Source organism: Fonsecaea pedrosoi, assembly GCF_000835455.1.
Source record: "Fonsecaea pedrosoi CBS 271.37 unplaced genomic scaffold supercont1.4, whole genome shotgun sequence".
Classification (NCBI taxonomy): Eukaryota; Fungi; Ascomycota; class Eurotiomycetes; order Chaetothyriales; family Herpotrichiellaceae; genus Fonsecaea; species Fonsecaea pedrosoi.
The window spans coordinates 2275995-2298759 of NW_013550612.1; the positions used below are offsets into that span (position 1 = coordinate 2275995).

Below are 22765 nucleotides of genomic sequence, written 5' to 3' on the forward strand. Positions count from 1 at the left end.
TCCTGGTGGTCAATGGTGCCTTATAGCTCTAGCCATTAGTATAGCGATCCTACAGGTAATATGGAATACAGAATGTTAGAGCAGAAGACCCTGCATAGAGGGCAGCCTTTCTCTTCGAGGTCGCGAATTCGCCCAACCCAAGGGCGTTTCGAAAGCGGATCGCCGATCCTGAGCCTGCAAAGTTGTTCCTTACATGTGTATTCAACACAAGCTTCGTTGGAGTCTATCGTGGGTTTGGTTCAGATGGCACTAGCGAGGTAAGCACATTAGGATGATGGAATCGCTGTTCGTGTCCACTTCTAGCGCAGCGGCGCTGAGGTATTTGTGTGGGTTGCATGTTGCAGATTCGAGGACAAAGTTGTCCCAATTCACATTCGAAAAAGAGACTTCAAGGTCCTCGGACGAACACGATGGTGGCGAGCTCTGTGAAAGGATGTAAAGCAAGCAACGAAGGAAGTTTGGAGGTTGGATTTGGACTCGCACGACTCGCAACATGACGCCTGATTGGGTCAAGCGAGGTCGCCACAGTCTCTCCGTTTCCGGGATTTCATTGGTGGATCAAGTGTGGCTGAGCCTGTATAATGTGAGCTTGATTGGTCAGTTTCTCAGGCACCACAGCTCCCGATTACTCCGAGAAGGGCCATCTGCGTCACTATCACCGTCTGAGCCTCAACCCGCGATTTGTATTTCTGTCGCGCTTCTCACTTCTCTGCACATCTCCCTGATTCCGCAGGCAGCTAGCAGTAGGCATTTAAATCTACCACCCTACCGACTCTGAACCTGTCCTACACTTTCTATCTCTACACTCAACATGTCCGCGCCAGCAGAACCCCCACCAACCTACGACCAGGCTACTGGCTCTTCGGCCACAACGTCCTCGAAACCACAGAAATCATCCCACCTAGAAGTGCCGTCTGCAAAAAATGGGATCCCAACAGAAGCCCGCCGCTCGATGGAGGACCTTCAGAGACCTTTACCCGAAGGGTGGGTACGGCAGTACGATCCCAAGGAAAACCACCAGTTCTTCGTGAACACAAATGTCGAGCCACCCAAATCATACTGGGAGCACCCGTTAGATATCCCCGAAGTCCTGAAGGGTTTGAGCACAGAGGAACGCGAAAGACTGCAAGAAGAAGAGGATAGGTTGAGAAGACAGGCACCACATTCCGCCGACCACTCCGAAGACGAACAATACCCACCAGAACTCCCCGCCCGGCCATCCTCCTCACAACAAGCCGGTCAAAAGAAGACCTTTGGCGAGAAACTGAAAGATAAAGTCACCGGCACAACGCACGAGGAACGTGTGCGCAGTCGTGCGCAACGCGCAGAAGAAGAGAGACAATATTACGAAGCACATATGAGGTTGCGACAAGCTATGCAGCGAGCACAAATGACAGGTCAGCCTCAGTTCTTCGCCAAAGACAGAGACGGCAAGAACATCTACGTGGAGCCTCCCGGGGGTCCTGGCTATGGATATGGCGGATACGGACCAAGGGGTTATGGTGTCAACCCTTATTCAAGCGGACCATATGCGGACCCCAACGCCAGATTTATTCGACCAGGCTATCCCTATAATCGTCCATACGGCGCTTATCCGGGAGGTGGATATGGACTGCCCATTGCGGGAGGGTTGCTTGGAGGTTTGCTTCTTGGTGGACTATTGTTCTAGGACTGCTTTTCAAGGATTCAGGGATGCGGTCACGGAAGGGCTGCTGGTTATTGTCATTGATTGAGACGAGGTTTACGAGGTTCGGCATTGCTTTTCATACTGATATCCTGCCTAGCACTTCTTTATGCTTTATGCTTGATACAATCGAATGAATTGTTATCCTTTATGTCTGCTTCTTGGATATACAGTCCATCTTCCGAATCCATCTTTTCGCCATCGTTTCTCATATTCGATTCATGCGTTTTTATCTTGACATGAAATTTTGGCGGAAGAAGTACAAACCCAACAATACAGGGCGGCATTTGTTCCACAACACGTCTTGACCATCATTCACGTGTCAAGAGTAGCTGCAAGTCATACAAACCACTTCATCGAACGTCACCTTCGAGCCGTCGTCATGAGTCGATGCCGATGCCACGATACCAACAATAGACGCGGACGCCCCGTGCCCGAGATTTACACTGCCGGCGTAGAAAATGCATTCGGCAGACGAGAACGCCGCGAGAGACGAATCATGCACGACGCTGGAAACCAGGGTGGCGCTCTTGAGAGGACTGTCTAAGACCGTGGTGCCGCTGCCTCTGAGCGAGACTGTAACAGTGAGGGGGACGGTGGTTCCGGTCGCGGTGGTCGCGGTGCCGATGGTAATGGAGGTCAGGCCGAGAGGGAGAGTGTCGTCTTCCCAGACGAGGATCGTAAGGGTGTTAGTGGCGCGATGAACATGGCAGGGTGATGGGATCGGAACAGAGGGTTTCACACTCGGCTGCGCAGCTTGGAACCGCATATAGCCAACTGTGAGTCGTCTCCAGCGAGGTTATAGTCGATCTGAGTATGTGTGAGCTTGTAATCCTCAAATTTAGTCAACAACCCACAAACCCCGAGAGGGATGATCAGGAACATACCCGCGCTTTCAAGGCTGCGGCAGAAACACCAAGTGTCCGAAGAGCCAGCAGGGCTATACTCAATGTTGGGAGCTGCATCGTTGGACTGACTGCTCTTGATTTATCTCGTACTGGCTATGCTCGAATGTATTTCCCACTATCGTTTCTAGCTACACTTCTTGTTCTGCCGTGGTAGTATGGCTAGAGTGTCGTAGCTTCCCTCAGGTGGAGAGATTTCCCTGGTTCTATAATGAGACAAGTCTCCCACCGCAGCGATGCGGTGTGTCTGGGATAACACAATGGATATTGCGAGGGCGCTTTCCTGCCAAGAGGCAGCCTGCTGACCGACCTGCTGGCCACAGTCAGATGCAAAAACCATATTCGTTCCTTCCCGCATCTTGGTCAGCCTTATATTTCCAGCCTGAGAGGTCTAACATCTGCTTGGGAAGTGATTCTAGTTCTCAGAGCAACCAGGAGTTGAAGGTGCTAATAACTTTGCGTATTCCATGCTCAGCAACCACCAGTGGCCAAATGTCCACGACAACTAAGATATCTTGAGAGGTCAGTGGTGATACATAGTCCTGCTTCCTCCTGGTGTTTGGGATGATGGGATTGACTGAAGATGGAATTAAAGTTGTCAGCATCTGACATGACTGACGGGCAGACTCGTACCTAGTATACTTTCCAGTATCGATGTCATGGGAAATGCCGACATAGGCCATAGGCTCATTCAAGGGAAAGACAACGGGCTCCGCTTACCCATTGCGGAAAGTTCGAGGTTGCCAAGCTGGATGGCAGCGGATGGCAGACGCACGAGGCTGGACCCCCCTTAGACCACCAGCCTCGTAACCATTACAACGTCTACTCAGGAAAGCCATAAGTGTTACATCAATGGTCACGTCGCTTTGGTACAGCGATGTCCTCGAAAGCAAAGAAGCCATCACATCGCGTTCCAACAAGGAAGAGCAGCAGTATTCAAAATGCCACAGAGTGATTGTGATCGAGCTAAAGGCTATATTTCACCTGTTTGATTTCTCGTGGCTAGTGGATCTAGTCGATTCTTTGAAGGTATGTATACTATAAAGAGCACCCAGCACTGGGTTTTCAAGCTTAAGAGGTTTCGGGAAGATACATGATATGGACGAATGGTACTGTCTCGAGAAAAAGCGTCGCTAAATAGTTCTTTGTACAGACTATTCTTGACAGAGATGAAGCCGCCACAGTGATGGTCGCGTAAACAGATGCGAATAGAGGAACTAACAACACATGATCGTAGAGTTGCAAATGTTCATCCAGCAACCAAGGTGGACGCTACTAGTGCCAAAAAGCGTGAGAGAGACGTCGTGTGGAGCAAACACGAGCGCGGATATCGGCGCGCCTTCCTGCTTAGAAAATTCTTGATTGCTATCGACCTGCAGCCACCCAGCCTTGAGGGGCAGTGGGCGGTTCACCTGGTAGAGAGCAAAGAACCGGCACGACTTTCGCCTCAGAGCTACACGGGGGTGAGTTTGCTCGGAATACGGGAGCCTAGATTCATGCCATATATTCAGATATTCTTCTAAGTATCTCCCAATCTCTTCATACAAACACCCTTTGGCTTCCTTCTAGCCCAGTCGCTTCTCAACTAGTGCCAGCCCTGTACGAGGTAATTTACGTGGAATCACCGACTTGCTGGAAGGATGGGCGACTACACGGCCTTTTTCTATGGTAATCACCCTCTCCTCCCACATTCCTCCTTCTAACCAAGGCATCAAAAGGCACGCTCATGGCCCCCGGCGTCCTCCACCGAGTGATCCACGGAACCCACACTCCAGAGGCATGGCAGAAAGACCTGATCACCGTGCGTCCCGCCATGCTGCAGAACTACCGTCGACACAGAGTCAAACACGCAGACTACCCCGCCATCATACCTCATTCCGACTCCAGGGTACGGGGGAGCCTGGTGACGGGATTGACGCAGGGTGATATCTACCGCCTGGACATCTTCGAGGGCAGCCAGTACAAGAGGGACGTGGTGAAGGTGCAAGTCCTGAAAGACGTGGAACTGGATCAGGCTGCACCCGAAGAAGACAGCAACGACCCGGAAGTCCTGGAAGAAGTCGAAGCACAAACATATGTATGGCTGGAAGGTGAAGAGACGTTGGAGCCGCAAGAGTGGGACTTCGAAGCATTCAAACGAGACAAGATGCGTGCTTGGATGGGCATCGACGAGGACGAGGAAGTCGAGATCGATGAGGGATTTGCGGATGTGGACAGAGCTGTTGCAGAGGGCGACTTCTCGCAGACGAAGGACAAGACAAAAGAGAACGGAGCGACCACACCGAAACGTGATCCAATGGGCGGGAGAGGAGCCAACGGGCATATCACGCAGCAATTGAAAAATGCAGGTGTGTAGAAATCATGGCAGCGCAAGGAGAACACGGATAGACTCAAGATACCACGCGGCGTCATTACCATCTACGATAGAAGATAGAAAATCTCCCGCCACAAAAGAAATATCTGACATTAGAAAGGTATTTTCGTAGCAATGCTAATCTCTGAAAGAGCTCCACGCTTTGAGCACACTCACAATCCCACAGCACAGCACCTGAAGCAAAGAATTGCCAGAACCCTTGCTCCTGGCCCATCGTAGCCGACCTCCCAGTCAAGTTCGGTTGATTTCCAGTCCGGAACTCGACTAGCGACGACCATGGCTTCTCACGGCACTGCCTTGCATCTGTTCCAATTCCTGCTCTAGCTGTTTGATTGCAGCGTGAGTCGCCTCTAGATCCTTGTTCAAGCGATCTCTTTCGCCAATCAACTTCTGCTCCCATGCTCTGAATCTCTGTTCCTCCACCTTGACCTGCTCGGTGAACCTCTTCCGCAGTGCTTCTTCCTCTTCCTTGAACTTGGGGTTGTCCAATTTTCTAGGCCTGGCTTCACCAAACTTTCGGGTCTCCATCTGCTGCGCACGGTAGGCTTCATAGTGGTTCTCTTCGGTGGTGTGGATGAGGTCGAGCATGTGGGTACGAATGAGGATCGATCGGAGTTTCTTGAAATCGCAGTGCTCTTCGTTCTCCACTTCGGCCACACCCCAAGCGTATTGTCGGCCTTTCACAATGCGCGCATCCGTGGTCTTGACATCCTTCTCGCTACCAATAACGGCAAAAGGCATGGCTGCCATAAGTGCACGGGCATGTTGTGCTGCAGCTTCGTCATCATCTTCGATAGGGGGTTGGTAGATTTTGATGCCCTGTGCTTCGATGACAGCTCGAATGCGGTGCTTGAAGCGGGCCAGGTCAGCAGGAGAGAGTGTATCAGCCTTTGCGACAACCGGAATCAAGTTGACACGTGTGCATAGCCGCTTCATGACCTCAATATCCAGGGGTTTCAAGGTATGGCCGGTAGGTCGAATGAAGTAGAGGCAGGCATGGACACGGAGGTCGATCTTGTCTTGTCGCCGAGGTTGTTGCTCTTGCAACATGTAGGATTCATGCTGGTCATCGAGAAATTCAATGATAGGCATCCAGGAGTCGCGATTGTTGACATAGTCGCCGAAGCCAGGGGTGTCAATGACGGTGAGACGAACTAGCAAATTGATTAGACTGGTGTCATAGCTGGATGCGCTATATCTGAAATGTACCTTTAAAGAACTTCTCTTCCAGTTCAGCTTTTGTGATTTCAATCTCCACTGTCTTGTCAACCTGCTTTGCATGGCGCCTCTTGTGGTCTTGGTAGTTCTTGATAGTGGTGGAGAAGAGAGTGTTGATGAAGGTTGTTTTGCCTAAGCCTGACTCGCCGGCGACCTGAATAACAGTTAGCAACCGACCTGCGTACTCGGAAGACATTGGTTCTACCATGATAGTGAAAGCGGCGCCTCTCTTTGCGACGATCTTGTGTCGCTGGTTAGGCAAATTGGCAATGCCAATGGGCGATGGAGACTCCGCTGCAGCTGGAGCCATCTTGATCGCAGATTTTGAGGAGAGATAATCAAGTAGAAAGACCCGGCAAAGGAGACGATGACAACAATACCAGTAGCGAGAGTCCGACTGGAGAAACGATGAAGAGAATGAAGAATGGAGGACTGCACTTTCAAATTGACAACGTGGTTCGTGGTTAGGGGTTTCCTTAATTGATCCTCGCAGAAAGTGTAGGGACAAGTCGCGCCCCTGAAACGCCAATTTTCACTAGCAGGCTTGCCCCAGATCACGGCGTGCACTTAACCATAAGCGTCCTAGTTCCGGAGAAAATCAATCATTTTCTCCGATAACTTTTTTTTCGAAGCCGCATTTTGGTAGATGGTAGACTGGGAATTGTGCATACATGCGCCGACCTGGACTGCACAGCCATGAGACAATGAAGACGGAATTCAAGGTTTGTAGGACAGACTCGTTGTTGATGCCATCACTCTAATACTCTGTCACAGTTTTCAAACCTCTTGGGTACTGTCTACCGTCAAGGCAACCTTGTCTTCACACCGGACGGCAACTCTCTGCTCTCACCAGTCGGCAATCGTATCACTGTGTTTAATTTAACAAAGTGAGAAACCCTCCGTGGGATAATCATGAACTTGAAACTAACATATTATCGCGCAGGAACACTAGTTACACCTTCCCCTTCGCCCACCGAAAGAACATTACCCACCTCGACCTTTCCCCAGATGGAAACCTCCTCCTCACTATTGACGAGGATGGCCGCGCAATACTATCTATCTTCTCCAGAAGAGTCGCGATATACCATTTCTCCTTTAAGTCGCCGGTAACATCATTGGCGTTTGCTCCAGACGGTCGTCATTTCGTGGTGGGGATTGGCAGAAAGATTCAGGCATGGCGGACACCTTCCACGCCCGGCGGAAATGCTGACGGGGACCTCGAATTCGCGCCATTCATTCTTCATCGCGAATACGGAGGCCACTTTGACGATGTCAGACATTTGAGTTGGTCGGGCGACTCACGGTTCTTCCTCAGTGCATCCAAGGACCTTACCGCACGCATATGGAGTTTGGACCCAGAGGAAGGGTTCGAGCCAACGGTCCTCTCGGGCCATAGACAGCAAGTCAGGGGCGTCTGGTTCTCCGCCGATCAGGAATCTATCTTCACAATAAGCGAAGACGGAGCGCTTTTCCGTTGGGAATATATGGCCAGCCAACAAGCCGACAGCGACGAGTCGATAGAGCCGATTGATGAGAGGTGGCGAATTGTACAGAGGGACTATTTCATGCAGAACGCAAAACTGAAGTGCGCTTCATACCATCCATCAACCAATTTGCTGACTGCCTGCTTCGACAATGGCCTTTTTTCCTTGTATGAGACTCCGTCCTTTTCGAACATCCATAGCCTGTCGATGGCATCTTCACCCATTTCAACGGTAACTATCAACAACACGGGGGAATGGCTGGCCTTTGGCTCCTCTAAAACCGGGCAGTTACTTGTATGGGAGTATACTTCCGAGTCAAACATCCTCAAGCAGTCTTCTCATCTTGACACAATGACGACTTTGACGTATTCTCCAGATTCTAGTCGCATCATTACTGGTGCTGACGACGGGCTAATCAAAGTTTGGGATGTCTCTTCTGGCTTCCACATTGCGACCTTCTCGGAACATAACTCTGCTGTCACCGCATCTGCATACTCGAAGCGAGGCAACATTCTTTTTACTTCATCTCTAGACGGATCCGTCCGAGCATGGGACATGCTGAGATATCGAAACTTCAGGACTTTCACCGCTCCTCAAAGACTCTCCTTCTCCTGTCTAGCCGTCGACCCTTCTGCGGAGGTCGTCTGCGCCGCGTCCCACGATTCCTTTGACATTCATATATGGTCCGTGCAGACCGGAGCTCTCCTCGATCGGCTAGCAGGTCATGAAGGACCGATATCGACGCTCGCGTTTACTCCAGATGGGCGCCATCTTGTCTCGGGGTCCTGGGATCACACCATACGGGTATGGTCTGTGTTCGACCGATCCCAGTCGTCGGAAACCTTACAACTCATGTCGGACCTTCTTTGTATTGCAGTTCGGCCTGACTCTGCACAAATCGCAGCTTCCACACTTGATGGGCAGCTTACTTTTTGGAATTTAAATACCTCGATACAAGAATCAGGTTTCGACGGTCGTCGAGACGTCAGTGGAGGTCGGACACTGACTTCCCGGCGTACAGCAGCATCAACCCCTGGAACGAAATCATTCAACTCGATTGTATATTCCGCGGACGGAAGCTGCCTTCTCGCAGCTGGGAACAGCAAATACATCTGTCTATACTCGGTTAGCACGCTGACATTGATCAAGAAATTCACCATCTCCATCAACCTGAGTTTGGATGGCACGCAAGAATTTTTGAATTCAGCAGCTATCATGTCCAATGGCCTTCCCAAAGACATGCTGGACACAGAAGGCGAGGCGAGTGACCTCGAAGATCGCATCGACCGTAGCCTTCCAGGTGCGAAGCGTGGAAGAGATGCGACGGCAAGGACTATTCGTCCAGAGGTCAGGGTCGCTGATGTCGAGTTTGCACCTACTGGAAGGAGTTTCTGCGCGGCGAGCACCGAAGGTCTCTTAATTTACAGCCTCGACAATGTGGGAATGGAAGATTTTGATCCATTTGATCTCGATATCGACGTTACTCCGCAGAATGTTCGAGCTATCCTTGCCCAGGAGGAACCCGAGTATCTCAAGGCTCTGATCATGGCATTCAGACTCAACGACAAGCCTCTGCTCCGACAGGCATACGAGGCAGTTCCATTCGGGTCGGTGCCGTTACTTGTCCGTGAACTACCCAAAGTATATCTTGGGAAATTGTTGATGCTCATTGCCCAGCAAATGGAGAATCACCCTCATTTGGAGTTTGCACTTCGTTGGCTGGGCGAGATACTGAGTGTCCACGGTCGATACATCAAGGAGAGGCATGGCGAATTCGCAGCCGAGCTTCGCTCAATCCTTCGCGGAGTTGACAGCAGAGGGAAAACAGTCCGCAGTCTCAGTGAACGGAATGTCTTTGAGATTGAATTCTTGTGCCAACAACCTAAAGGTGGCAACCAGCTGATGTCGACAAATTTGTATCAACACAACCACCACCCAAATGGGGAGACGGTCAACGCTGAGGATGGTGAGGCGGAATGGATTGGCTTGGATTGATTCTTCCTTTTGACTATTGTTTACACAATGATACCCACGAGTGAAGTGACATGAATAGATGCACATAATCTCGAATGAGCCAGTAGCCTCGGGCGAAAGAGACATGATATCAACCAAAGCTCTCGACTAAGTCGCATGTTTCCCGTTTCTAGCACATCTTTAGAGATGCTTTTCATTAACCGACCACAAACGAGGCACCTTGACTCTGGCCCCGAGACGCTGAATGATTCCTGGTTGTGAGGCTGAGGCCCCCTTTGCCCGTGTTAATTCACCTCGTTAAAATGCTCTTAGCGCCTTGGCATTGAAGTTACTCTCAATTTTCTGCACTGAACGACGAGGATGTATGTGACAAGGTTGCACGACACAAAATGGACTGACATTCCAGGAACTTCCGACCCAGAAGACTCGATGTGTACAGATGTTGATCAGGCCTAAACAATGATGGGAGCCCTTTCAGACCGGAGAACGGGACTCCGGCTACCCCTCGATCCGGCGTGGACATCTGAGGACGAATACATCCAGTCCGCATTGAACTTCGCAACGAGTTCCGACCTCTTTCGAAATCTCTGTGGCGGCGTCCACATCCTTGATTTCCTGACGCGAGAACCGGACCTTTATACAACGGTCCTGCCACTAGAATGGCGCGACTGGTTCGATAAGGTGGAGATTGACGATGTTCTTGACTTGCTTCTCAGAAATGACCTGGGAGAATACTCCCAAGTGTCGTCAACCACTACTGATCCACGTCACTCTCCCCCAACGACGCTGCTGGAGTATGTGCACACGATTCGAAAACACTGCCTTCGAAGGCACTTCACGCCCATCTCGGATGAAGTTCCAGACGTGCCAAGACAGGTCTGCGTGGGCATGAACACCAAGAAGGTCCATGAAGTGACGAATTTCGCCGCATATGTGGCTAGACTCTCCGAAGATGTCTCACAACGGCTCCAAGAACCCATCTCAGTTGTTGATTTCGGCTCCGGGCAGAACTATCTGGGCCGAACGCTGGCATCTCCACCATACAACCAGCACGTGGTGGCCATAGAGAGAAAACACCACAACATTACCGGTGCCAGGTCGATGGACGTCCATGCGAAATTGGCGCAGAAGGAGAAGATTATGCGCAACAAGAAAGAATGGAAACGGCAGATGGAACGGAAGGATGAGATGCCTACCCCTCCTTCTTCCTCAGAAGTGCATAACGTGGAGCCGTCACCCATACCGGAGATGTTCGCGGCGGCAAAGATCCTGGAGAAAACAGACCTCGATCCAGACAGCGGGTCAATGACGTATATTGAACACGACGTCAAGGACGGATATCTCGAGAATATCCTTTACCCGTTAGAGGCTCCTCAAAAGTTGAGCGAAGGACACCCTGAAAATGTCGAAGGTCCTGCTGCAACGAAAACAGCAAATGGACTCGTTGACAAAAACAAGGAAAGGCCGAAAGCCATGGTCATCTCGCTTCACTCCTGCGGCAATCTTTCTCACCACGCGCTGCGTTCTCTGACTCTCAATCCCAGCGTCTGCGCTGTCGCCGTAATAGGCTGCTGCTACAACTTGGTCACCGAGCGACTTGGGCCGGCAACCTACAAGCTCCCACAACTGCGCCCGAACCACCCGCGCCTGGAGGCCACGGGCTCGGCATACGACCCACACGGGTTCCCAATGTCCCGCACGTTGGAGGACTTCCGGGACGCCGACGGCGGGCGAGGGGTAAGGCTGAACATCACGGCGCGAATGATGGCCGTGCAGGCGCCGTACAACTGGGGTCCCTCAGACAGCGAGGCCTTCTTCCGACGGCACTTTTATCGCACGCTGCTGCAGAAGATCCTGCTCGACCTTGGCGTGGTCAAGCAGTGTCGCGACCCGGGCAAGCAGGAGGTCGCTGGGGGCAGCATCACGGGGCGAAACGAGGCCGGCACGCCTCTCATCATTGGCTCGCTTCGGAAAGCCTGCTTCACAAGCTTCCGGGCCTATGTGAACGGCGCGCTGGAGAAGCTGAAGGCCGATCCCGTCGACGGCCCCATGGTGGAAGCCCTGACCAAAGGCAAACTCACCGACGAGGTGATTGACGACTACGAGCGACGTTTCTCATACGCGAAGAAGAACTTGGCCGTCATCTGGAGCCTCATGGCCTTCAGCGCCGGCGTCGTCGAGAGCATCATCGTCACGGACCGCTGGCTCTTTCTGAAAGAGCAGCCGGATATAGCGGACTGCTGGGTTGATGTTGTCTTCGACTACAAGCAAAGTCCGCGGAATTTTGTGGTCGTGGGCATTAAAGATCAGAGATGAGAGAGTTTCAGCTCTTACTCAACCGTCACGTGAACCCGGTTTCTAGAATTGGCAGGGATCTAGGACTCAAAAGATGTCTATCCGGCTGACAGAAACGAGGATGGGCGCGAGCTGATAACAAGACCTCGCACAACATGTCAGTCACCTCCAAGCACCAACGAATCCCTTTCTCACTCTACAGCTTCGTGATCGGCGTGACACCCTCCAAAAACCCACCTTTCACTACCGCCGAGATCAACTGGTTCGCAATTGCCGTTGGAGGCGGTAATCTCAACCCACCCTCCTTGTACCCCTCTGGGGGCGGATCGCCGAGCCCGCTTGTCCCGTTCTGGAGAGCCTCTTGAACCTCCTCCAATGTGAACCATTTCGCCATTTCCAATTCGGGATCGTACTCCAAGCGAATCGCCTCGTCCTCCGGCGACGCCGCCTGCGCAATAGCACCAATCATCAAATTCGCCGGGTACGGCCAGGGCTGGGTGGAATGCACGAGGACGCGCGACAGCACGACTCCGGACTCCTCCCAGACTTCGCGACGGACGGCGTCCTCGACACTCTCGGCTGGCTCAATGAAGCCCGCGAGTGTGGAAAACCAGTGGGGTGGCCAGCGCTTTTGTCGGCCCAGGAGGAGGCGTTTGCTGTCGTGGCTGAGGACGGCGACGATGACGGTGGGATCGGTGCGGGGGAACGTCAGGTTCGAGAGCGTGGTCCGGGTGGTGCAAGGTTCGCGCTCCTGGGGGGTTTCGGCTTTATCGGTGGGGGGACAGACTCGTTTGGCACCGGCGTGCGTGGAGAGGGTTCTATGACCACACGTGCCGCAGAAGGTGTTGCGGTAGTTCCAGTCGAGATAGTGGCGGCCCTGAGCGTACTGGGCAGCTTTTGTTTTTCAACACCCAGAGGTCAGCATGCGGCCACGGAGGGGAAGTATTTCGGCCAGGCCAGGCTATCACTTGTGACAAACTCACCAATGTCGGCCGGGAAACTCATGGCCCGCATCCCCTCACTAAACTTGAGCCCATTTGCCACAAACGACTCAATCAACTCGTTGGCCTCCTTCTCATATGTCTTCTTGGGCGTGATGTCCACGGCCCAGTGCGGCGCACCCGTGAAATTCTTGTACGAGTAGCCGTCGGTGACCTTCTCATCCAGGCCCAGAAAGACCACCTGGGGGATATCTATGCTCGAGTCGAAGTCGGCGATGATGTCCTTTTCGGGCCGCGCGAACGGGTTCTCGGGCAGGATGGTCTTGATCTCGTCGTAGGTCGCAAAGTGGATCTCGGTAGGGGACTTGACCAGCGGGGAGAGGGTCTTGAAGACGAGGAAGCGCGCCGACGGGTGCGCAAACGCGCCGGCGAGGAAGGGGTAGTCTTCGCGGAGGAACGAGACGCGGTTGATCGGCGACCCTACCGGCAAAGAAACGAGAAAAGAAACAAAATGTCAGGATCCCTAGGGTCAGAGAAGAGAGAGGGGGGGGGGGGGGGAAATGGTTCAAAGAGGGCCGTCCAGCTCGAGAGATAAGACAACTCTACTCGTCATATGCAAGCGTGTGGGAGGAGGTCCTGCTCACCTCCAAAATAATTCGTCACCTCTTTCCCGAACTTGCGCCCGAGCGCAGAGTCGCGATCGAGGTGTGCCGGAGTGGGTAGTTCTGGGTGCGGGATGGCGGCGGCCATGTTGCTCAGCTCGGTGACGATGTGAGGAGCTCGGACGCCTGAATGAGCAAATCTGTGGTGTCCGACGCAACAACGGAGTACCAGTCTATGTCGTATGCATAGAGAGGAAGTCCTGATCATATACAAAAAAAAGGGAAGAAGAAAAAAAGCAAAAGCAGAAGGTGTCGATGTTGTGTGCGTGGATGAGAGGATGAGAAATCGAGGAGAGGGGAATGGGAGATGCGGGAGACGAAACGAACGGGTGCCCCCGAACGAGTAAGTCTCAGTTAAGTCAGTCAGTTAATGCTTGTTGTGTGCATTTCCGAGATCCTCTAGCAGTCGCTAGAGCTTCGAGTTTCGAGAAAATCCCACCGAGAAAGATCCCCCCCGGGGACCCAACAGCGACCCCTCGATTACACTGATGGTGGCGCAATTGACTTGATTGATTTGTCTGCCTCGGGTTTCGGGTCAACCGTGCGTCCATTGAACCTGGACGCGTGGGACCATGGAGAGTTCGACCCCTCACACGTGATGATAAGGGGTCATCTCTGTGGCCGGTATCGGATTCCCAGCCGAGCGGAATCCTTGGCAGGACACCGAAACTGGGAATTTTTCTAAATTGCTGTCGCGAGGGCATTCTTTGTCCTGCATTCTTGGTTTGGACCTATGATGCACAGTCGCCTTGTCGCCATCTTTCACCACCTAGCCTGCTATTGAACCAAGGTGAGCCGCCTGGTGTTCCCCTTCAAATGGCATCGAAAAGGGCCAAGTGATGTGTGGTTTAGAAGAGAGTGGTCTACGCGACAAGATGGCTTCCTACGTGTTGTTGAGGACGTTAAAACGCTTGTCATCGATACATAGCAACTCAGATCTCAGATCTTGCTCGGTTCTCGCCAAGGGGATTCTATCTAGCTAAACACGAACCCTTCAAATCCATTCTCGATACATTCATCGATGGCCTTGCGGTAGCTGGGCAACCCGGCAACATAATTCAGAGACTCGCGTGGCTTTCCCGGGATGTTGCCGCCCATGTACCAGCTCGTTTCGTTCTTGGGGATCAGAGTCAAGTTGGCGTCATCGTTGGTGGTCTTGCCCCATTTGTCCTCGGCGTCGCGGGTCGCGTCGATCCGCGTCTGCTTGTTCTGCTTCATGGCCTCGAGGGTCTTGATGATCCAGTCGCCCTGGATCTCGGAGATGGTGGGCCCGATGGCGAACGCGGTCGGACTCTGCGGGCCGTACATGAACAGCATGTTGGGGAAGCCGGACGTCGCCATGCCCAAAAATGTCCGGGAGCCGTTTGCCCAGTCGTCCTTGAGTGAGAGGCCGTCGGTGCCCTTGATGTCTATCCGCGTGAAGCTGCCCGTCACAGCGTCAAACCCGGTCGCGAGGACGAGGATGTCCAAGTCGTATTCTTTCCCGTCGGCCGTGCGCAGTCCAGTCGGCGTGATCTCCTCAATCGGGTTCTTCTTCAGGGGCACCAGGTTGACATGTGGCAGATTGTACACCTCGTAGTAGTCTTGCTCCAGAGATGGACGCTTGGTGCCGAAGGGATGGGGTGGCTTCTCGGGGGCCAGGTTTTCTTTCAGCTCGGGGTCGTCCTTGGTTATTCTCGCTCGGACCTTGTCACGCCAGAAGTTGTACATCAATGTGTTGACCTCCTCGTTGCCCATGAGGTCGCTGTAATTGCCGAGCCAGGGGTTGAACCCTCCTTTCTTCCAGAGAGACTCCCAAAACCTCAGCCTCTCAGCCTCGTCGTCTTCCAATCCCTTCCGTGGGTCCGGGTTATAGTCCCATCCAGCATAGGTTTGCTTCATGAGTTTGAACAAATCCCCGTACCCCTTCTTCTTGGCCATTTGCAGCTCCACGTTGAGCTTCTGCTGGCCCATGGGCATGGAGTAGTTTGGCGTCCGTTGGAAGACGGTGAGCTCCTTGGTGACCCTACCAATCTCCTGGATCACTTGGACACCGCTGGCGCCGGTTCCAATGACACCAACACGCTTGCCCCTAAAGTCAATCCCACCCTTTGGCCATCGAGCGGTGTGACAAGCGATGCCCTGGAACGTTTCCAATCCTTTTAGGGGAGGAACGTAGATCTTGGCAGCAAACCCCGTCGCGAGAAGCAGGAACCTCGTCACGGCTTGAGTGTCGTTGTTGGTGTGCACGAGCCATTTCCGCTCCTTCTCGTTCCACTCGGCGCCCGTCACCCGCGTGCCGAACAGGATGTCCTTGCTCAGATCCCACTTCTTGTCGACGTACTTGAAATACTCGGTGAGTTCCTTCTGGCCCGGGAAGGCTTCCTCCCAGTTCCAGTCAGACCAGAGCTCTGGGTCCGAGAACTCGTAAAACGGTGCGCTGGTGTCGACGCGGGCACCGGGGTACGAGTTGTGCCACCACACGCCGCCGAGGCCTTCTCCCTCTTCGAATAACTTGACGTTATAGCCGAGTTTGCGCAGGTTGCGAAGGAGGTAGCACCCGCCGAATCCGCCCCCCACAATTATCGCGTCGTATTCTTTCACGCCGTTTTGAGCCATACTGGCGTCTTTTTATGTTCTAAGAGGGGGAAAACGGCTTTACTTTGGAAAGATATCCCCGGTAAAGTGGCACAAGTCGCAAGAACTTCCGTCCCGGTTCCTGGGACGAGAGAGGGTATTAATCAAGACATCAAGTGTCGACCGGTTAACCATGACTCGAGATTCTCCTACATTGCATGATCTGTTTGAACTTCCGTGGAACGATCACCTTTCCCAAACGCCCAAACTACGCGGGGGATCACCCGATTCCCTCGGGATTGAATGGCCGTCAGTGTAGAGGGCCTGGTCTCGGCCATCGCTACCCGTAACTGGGGGAAACATGTTCTAAGAGTATAGAGCGCTTGGCTCCATTTACCCCGCTAGAATAGATGGAACAGATCTCTACCGGTCCAATGGACACTGGTTGTTTCTGAGGGGTGACCCCGGAGTTCATACTCCGAAACCCACAATAGAAGCGATGCCTCCGCAAACCAGAACGTTCCCCAGTCGGCCAGGGCAAAGTTGACGGGCTCAGAACTCGGATACACTGTAAAGCGTGAAGCAGTGGTTTGTCATTCATCTCTTACTCCCTGATGATCCAATCCCCGCGATAGAGGTAGGGTACCAAGGCATAGGACTTGTTCGTGGGCTTGGTGTAAATGTAGACGGGTGTAAGTGACCAAAACTCTTGTTTGTAAAGGGCTTCTGTTGCCGGCTGCTCCTGGAGTGGCCCTCAAAATCCGTAGCTTGGTCTCTTACACGAAGTTGTATGCGAAGAAGCTCTGGTGCTAACCTGAGCATAGGGTCATGTTGCCAAAACTGTTGCCCAAGGTGAACCTGCAAGCATGGAAAGCATCTACTCATGGCCGTTTTGGTCGTTTCATGGTAATAGTCCGTGAAGAATGATGTCCGATCCAGAGTTGGTTATCGTCGGCTGCAAGAGTCTGGTGACTCTGGTCTCAACGGCGGCGTGTTTCGCCAAAGCCATAGGGAGGGAGTACGGCAGAGGAGTAGGGGACTGACGGAACTCGGAGGTGAGCGAGAGAGGCACTGGTCTGAAGAATGTCTAATGAGTCGGTAGGTAAGGACCGATATTACTATAGTTCTCTAGACAGTACAAGCTATATAGAATCCCGCAACCAAGTCCTTTACATTACTAGATCTCGATGACCATGAGACTACTAGTCAAGCTATCATAGCTCCCGTTGCTGATTCTTAAGAGGGAGCTCTACCAAATCAAGGGTGGGAGTGTGGCTCGTCCCTTCGAGATACCTTGGTCCGTCCATTCTGCTCTTAAGTATCCTGTTGGACATTTGAATGGGCTGTGAAGTTGGGGATGTCCACCTAGTCAATAATTAGAGCGTCTGTGAGATTTTAGATTCTTGATGGCGTGCACGAGAAGTAGCAAAACAATATTATAGTTCAATCCGTGCCCGTTTGTCTTCACCACCCTTGCCGGAAGTTCAGAAATCTGCCCGGGGACGGCGTGAGGGGAGCCATTTTCACCCCCGTGTCTGCCGCGGAAGTGTTTCGCCGTCAAGGTCTCCGCCAGCAAACAGAGGTGTACACCTAGTTACAATACTATCTAGCATCTTCGGGGTGGATGTGTGCCCAACGCATAATGTCTGGCTGACGGTAGGCAGGCATAACTTGCATTTTATTTATGAAAACAAACACTTCCCCTACCCAGACTTGTCCTCACCCTGTTGTTGCTCCAATATGGGGTCGACAGAAGGCCTCAGCAACGGGTTATTGCCAGCATATGGTCAGAGATTACTACCACACATCCTTCGTGACCTTGCAAGAAGCGAGCCCACCAAGCCCGTGGCCATCATCTTCGAACACCCAGACATATTTGCCGGACACCACACCGTCACAGCCGCAGAACTATATCATGCCGTCAATGCCACTGCATGGTGGATCAAACATCATGTCGGCCACAGTGAGGGTTTTGAGACGCTGGCGTACATCGGACCTTCTGATCTGCGCTACGAAATTATCCATATAGCGGGCATTATGTGTGGCTACAAGGTTCGCAGACCTGGGCCTCTGCGAAACCGGTTCATGCTAATGGGACGGGTCTTGTGGGTAGCTCCTTTGCATCTCGATACGAAATTCAGATGCGGGATACTTGTCTCTGCTGGAGGCGACGAAATGCACCAAGTTCGTTTGCACTTCCGAGTTGATCGATCGCGCAAGTCACATCAAGGGCATGGTCGACGATCTGCAGGTCTTTACCTTGCCATCGTATCGGAAGTTGATTGCTGAAGAAACACCCGAGTATGTCTATGAAAAGACTTTTGCAGAAGCAGAAGACGATCCCGTCTTGATCTGTCACACTTCCGGATCCACAGGTGAGCGAACAGGTGCCAAAGAATTCTTATTATGACCAGGGCTTATTTGTGATGTGAACAGGAGCACCAAAGCCCATCACGCTCACCAACGGCAATTGGGCTGTGGTCGATAACCTGCGCAAGATTCCGACCACACCAGGGAGGAAGAACCAGGATTGGTCCATATTCAGTTTCAAGGACAGGGACTTGTTCATTTCAAGCTTTCCGCCCTTCCATGTAGGCGTTTTAATTCACACTCTGTTGTTCCAAGTGCTGAATTGTGCGTCCAGGCAACAGGGATGATTGCGGGCATGCTGCCATTGATGTACAATTCGATAGCGGTGATCCCACCTCCAGATCGACCTACGACCGGTGAGATGTGTCTTGCAATGATGCGCTATCTGGAACAGCAGCAGTATAGACTCCGAGGTCTGCTGGTGCCGCCGACCGTCATCGAACAACTGGCTCAAGAAAGCGAGGGCCTCGATTACGTCTCGAACATGGACTTTGTCATGTTCACGGGCGGACCACTGGCACCGTCTGCTGGTGACCGAGTAAGTCAGAAAACAGACATCTGCCAACTTATCGGCTCGACTGAGACCGGCCCTATCCCTGGCCTGGTGCCATCCAGGAGCGACTGGGCGTACTTTGAATGGCAGCCCTTCTACAACGTCGACATGGAGCCTCGGGCCGACGACACGTATGAACTAGTCCTCAAGCAGCAGCCGGAGCTTCGGTGGATTCGCACAGTGTCCCACACGATGCCGCATCTGGATGTGTGGAAGTCCTCAGATCTTTATCGCCCACACCCCAAGAAACCCGGGCTCTGGCGCTTCCACGGTCGGCTCGATGATGTCTTGGTTCTCTCCAATGGTGAGAAGTTTAACCCTGTGCCGATGGAGGCGATCATACAAGGTCACCCTTTGCTACGAGGAGCGCTTTATTACGGTCAAGGGAGATTCCAGCCGGCTCTCTTAGTAGAGCCCAAGTCAGACGTACCAAAGTCCTCTCATCGCGATTTCATCAAACAAATATGGCCTCTGGTGGAGAAGGCCAACCTGGAGGCCCCGCGACACGCCCATCTGTTCCCGGACAAAGTGGTTGTAGCCTCCTCTGAAAAGCCATTCAGGAGGGCCGCCAAAGGGACAGTTGTCCGCAAAATGACGTGGAAGGACTACTCGGAAGAGCTAGACGCACTGTACTCGGAGTCGAACGGCGATGACGGTCAATCAGGGGTCGTCCCTAGGCTCGATGACCCGCGTGACTTGATTGCGGTCACCAACTTTGTCCGCGAATGCATTAACGATCTTCTTGAGCAGCCTCCTAAGTCCGACCATCAGGATCTCTTCGCGCTGGGAGTGGACTCTTTGCAGATTCTGGAGATTTCCAAGCGCCTCTCGGCTGGAATCAAGCAGCATCTCCTCCAGGAGTCGAGAAACGGCATCACCTCGAAGCAAATCTATGCGCATTCTTGTGTGGCGGATCTGGCAAGATTCGTCCACACAGTCCTGAACGGTCACGCGCCGGATGCTAATGGCGAGTCCAATCGGGAAGATGTCATGGCAAGCCTGGTGGAGAAGTATACTCAGCGATGGCGGCAGAAGGAGGGATTGCCCAACTCCGTCGTATTGACGGGCACGACGGGATCGCTAGGCACATATTTGCTGTTAGCACTTCTGAAAGATCCCAGCGTAGACAAGATCTACTGCTTCAACCGCACCGCGGACGCCAAAGAGAGACAACGACGGGGATTCCTCAACATCGCCGCCAGCCACGACGTCGACGATCCACGCTTGATTTTTGTGACGGTAGACCTGGTTCAGCCGGACTTTGGCATCTCTGCGGACCTGTACCGCGAAATCCTCCAGAACACTACCGTCATCATCCACAACGCGTGGAAAGTCGACTTCAATCACAAAGTCGGATCGTTTGAGCCGGTAATCGCCGGAGTCGCGAGCCTTGTGGAATTTACACGGACGAGCGCGAGACGGCCGCATCTGCTCTTCGTCTCGTCGGTCTCCTCCGTGGGCAACTGGGCAGAAGTGACGGGTGAGAACTCGGCGGCGCCCGAGAGACCCATGACTGACTTCCACGTCGCCCAACGACAAGGCTACGGCGAATCGAAGCATGTGTCGGAGCAGATCCTGCAGATTGCGGTGCAAGACCTCGGGATCCGCGCCACTATTCTGCGGGTCGGTCAGATCGCCGGCCCGCTGGAGGGAGGCGGCAGCTGGCACGAGGTCGAATGGTTCCCTTCGCTCGTGAAGTCGTCCAAAGCGTTGGGCAAGATTCCGGATTTCTTGCCCGACGTGAACTGGATTCCGGTCGACCGCCTCGCCAGCATCGTGGTAGATATTGTCCACGCCGACCGCAAAGACGACCTGCAAGTCTTCAACCTCGTCAACCCTCGATACGTCCCTTGGTCGGCATTCGTATCTACGATCCAGAAATGGTTCCAGCCCCAAAACCTCGATGCGGTTCCCCTCGCCGAGTGGATTGCTGCCCTGGAAGCAGTGGATGTAACTGATCCCAGTGCGGTCGCCTCTGTGCCGGCCGTCAAGATCATCGACTTCTTCAAAGGTATCGCCGAAGGGGACCGTCAAAGTCCCCTGTACGAGACGCAACGAGGAACGGAGTGTAGTAAGACTATGGCCGAATTGGCTCCTGTCAGCTCGGACTGGATGAGGATTTGGCTGGGTCAATGGAAGTTCTAGACGAGGCATGCTGTGGTATGGGCTCATTCCCATCCGAGTGGGGATAATGGTAGCGTCTAGTATACAATAGTGAACTGCCTTTTGAAGGCTCTCCCTCATTGTACGCCGGGTCTGATCTCCTAGGGGGTTCGGAATGTGCCTACTGTCTATCCACTGCCAAACAGACAACTCGATACTCTTATGGGCAAGAAGTCTATTATATCCTGTGACAGAAGGCATCTGACAAGCAGGAGCACAGGACCAAAGAATCCATATGACCATGTCTCCATATGTATGTTCAGCGCGCTTGGGCGGCCCAAGCTTGTACGTGCTCAAAAGATAGCCATACAGTTCGGTGGCGACGAGACCGCCCTCGGATGGTTCAAGGGGCTGCTCGTCACAAAAAAGGTCCATCTGCCCAGCCGCTTGCACGTCTCGGCCAGACGCTCCAAATCAAACATCTCTCCAATGGGGACACCCCACCCCGCGAGCAGGATATGGTGCAAATCCCACTGGGGGTCGTGGTTGGGTCGGACCTCGAAGCTGACGCCATCGCCCGCGACGGCCACGATGTGGTTGTCCCAGAGGAAGCGGGCGACCCTCTCCCCCTGCTCCAGGCCCGAGTGCTTGTGCTGCTTCGCGGCCGTGTCGGCGCGGTACTGTCGCTTCTGGTCCATGGACAGCGCGTCCCACGTCTTGGTGAAGCCGCAGCGCAGGAAGAAGATGTCGCCCGGGCGGAACTCGATCTTGCACTGCCGCGCGATCTCGTAGACGTCGTCCAGCGTGATCTTCTGGCCCCCGATGCCGTTGACGTTGATGCCCTTCTGCTCCGCGTACGAGACGTAGTCGATCAGAAATCCCCGACTCGCGATCCCGTCCTGCGCCCAGAACCCGATCCCGATCCTCGCGCTGCCGGGGTCGTTGATCTCCTCGGATTGCGTCCCTCCGTAGAAGACGCGACCCTTCCCGTCCTCGGTCGCGGTGCTGAAGTGTCGAAATCCGTCCCATTGGGACCCCGCCTGCGGGTTGAAGTGCCACACGTCATCCCACGCGATGCCTTCGTAGTTGGGAATCGTTTTGATCTCGTGCACGACGGGTTCGCGACCGAATCCTAGAGGGAGAGAGTCGGTCCATCATATGTCTCTTGGAAAACTTCTACTTCCTAACATTCGAAAAAAAAAAGAAAACTGGGCAGGGGTTATTTTGTGCCTACCTGGCGTCTCCAACTTTGTCATCTCCCAATTCAGGCAGACCCGTTCGCCCGTCCGGATCTCTGACCGCGCCGCACCGGCGACGTGCTCGGGCGTCAGATATCGTAGCATCCCCAAACCTTCCTCGGCGCTGGACGGTTCACCGACCCAGAAACGCCGCTTGTCTTTCAACTCATCAAACGATGGTAACTCGCTAAAGGATTTCGGTGCCATTTCTTTTATCGGTCGTCGGTCGTCGCTTCGCGTGACAATAGGTACGTACTTGCACTCTAGTCTCCCAGATTCTAAGCAGTCGTAACAAGTGAGCGGGCCAAAAATAAACCAGTGTATACAGGTATTTATATCGACAACTCGTGTAGTAGGAATCCAGGGCGTGGTGTTGTTCCCATGGCAATTTTCGGCCCGGCGAGGGGT

At 53.2% G+C, this 22765-nt stretch overlaps 10 protein-coding genes across 10 annotated transcripts; 5 read left to right on the forward strand and 5 right to left on the reverse strand.

Moving 5' to 3' along the window:
- Positions 1-811: 811 nt before the first annotated feature.
- Z517_06629 (uncharacterized protein) lies at positions 812-1669 on the forward strand (the record flags this gene model as incomplete). Its single annotated transcript, XM_013428368.1, has 1 exon — positions 812-1669. The coding sequence occupies one exon, from the start codon at positions 812-814 to the stop codon at positions 1667-1669; it is 858 nt and encodes a 285-aa protein (XP_013283822.1).
- A 337-nt stretch (positions 1670-2006) lies between these two features.
- Z517_06630 (uncharacterized protein) lies at positions 2007-2453 on the reverse strand (the record flags this gene model as incomplete). The annotated part of the gene is made up of 1 exon (XM_013428369.1): positions 2007-2453. The coding sequence occupies one exon, from the start codon at positions 2451-2453 to the stop codon at positions 2007-2009; it is 447 nt and encodes a 148-aa protein (XP_013283823.1).
- A 1862-nt stretch (positions 2454-4315) lies between these two features.
- On the forward strand, positions 4316-4945 carry Z517_06631 (uncharacterized protein; the record flags this gene model as incomplete). The annotated part of the gene is made up of 1 exon (XM_013428370.1): positions 4316-4945. One exon carries the CDS (start codon positions 4316-4318, stop codon positions 4943-4945), a length of 630 nt encoding a protein of 209 aa, XP_013283824.1.
- A 282-nt stretch (positions 4946-5227) lies between these two features.
- On the reverse strand, positions 5228-6491 carry Z517_06632 (uncharacterized protein; the record flags this gene model as incomplete). Its single annotated transcript, XM_013428371.1, has 3 exons — positions 5228-6117; positions 6173-6335; positions 6387-6491. 3 exons carry the CDS (start codon positions 6489-6491, stop codon positions 5228-5230), a joined length of 1158 nt encoding a protein of 385 aa, XP_013283825.1.
- A 394-nt stretch (positions 6492-6885) lies between these two features.
- Z517_06633 (uncharacterized protein) lies at positions 6886-9660 on the forward strand (the record flags this gene model as incomplete). Its single annotated transcript, XM_013428372.1, has 3 exons — positions 6886-6903; positions 6956-7068; positions 7125-9660. The coding sequence occupies 3 exons, from the start codon at positions 6886-6888 to the stop codon at positions 9658-9660; spliced, it is 2667 nt and encodes an 888-aa protein (XP_013283826.1).
- Positions 9661-10098: 438 nt separating this feature from the next.
- Positions 10099-11955, forward strand: Z517_06634 (uncharacterized protein; the record flags this gene model as incomplete). The annotated part of the gene is made up of 1 exon (XM_013428373.1): positions 10099-11955. The coding sequence occupies one exon, from the start codon at positions 10099-10101 to the stop codon at positions 11953-11955; it is 1857 nt and encodes a 618-aa protein (XP_013283827.1).
- A 175-nt stretch (positions 11956-12130) lies between these two features.
- On the reverse strand, positions 12131-13625 carry Z517_06635 (uncharacterized protein; the record flags this gene model as incomplete). Its single annotated transcript, XM_013428374.1, has 3 exons — positions 12131-12828; positions 12918-13355; positions 13520-13625. The coding sequence occupies 3 exons, from the start codon at positions 13623-13625 to the stop codon at positions 12131-12133; spliced, it is 1242 nt and encodes a 413-aa protein (XP_013283828.1).
- Positions 13626-14512: 887 nt separating this feature from the next.
- On the reverse strand, positions 14513-16135 carry Z517_06636 (uncharacterized protein; the record flags this gene model as incomplete). Its single annotated transcript, XM_013428375.1, has 1 exon — positions 14513-16135. The coding sequence occupies one exon, from the start codon at positions 16133-16135 to the stop codon at positions 14513-14515; it is 1623 nt and encodes a 540-aa protein (XP_013283829.1).
- A 1698-nt stretch (positions 16136-17833) lies between these two features.
- On the forward strand, positions 17834-21161 carry Z517_06637 (uncharacterized protein; the record flags this gene model as incomplete). Its single annotated transcript, XM_013428376.1, has 4 exons — positions 17834-18145; positions 18207-18468; positions 18530-18684; positions 18738-21161. 4 exons carry the CDS (start codon positions 17834-17836, stop codon positions 21159-21161), a joined length of 3153 nt encoding a protein of 1050 aa, XP_013283830.1.
- A 311-nt stretch (positions 21162-21472) lies between these two features.
- Positions 21473-22564, reverse strand: Z517_06638 (uncharacterized protein; the record flags this gene model as incomplete). Its single annotated transcript, XM_013428377.1, has 2 exons — positions 21473-22251; positions 22354-22564. 2 exons carry the CDS (start codon positions 22562-22564, stop codon positions 21473-21475), a joined length of 990 nt encoding a protein of 329 aa, XP_013283831.1.
- Positions 22565-22765: the final 201 nt, after the last annotated feature.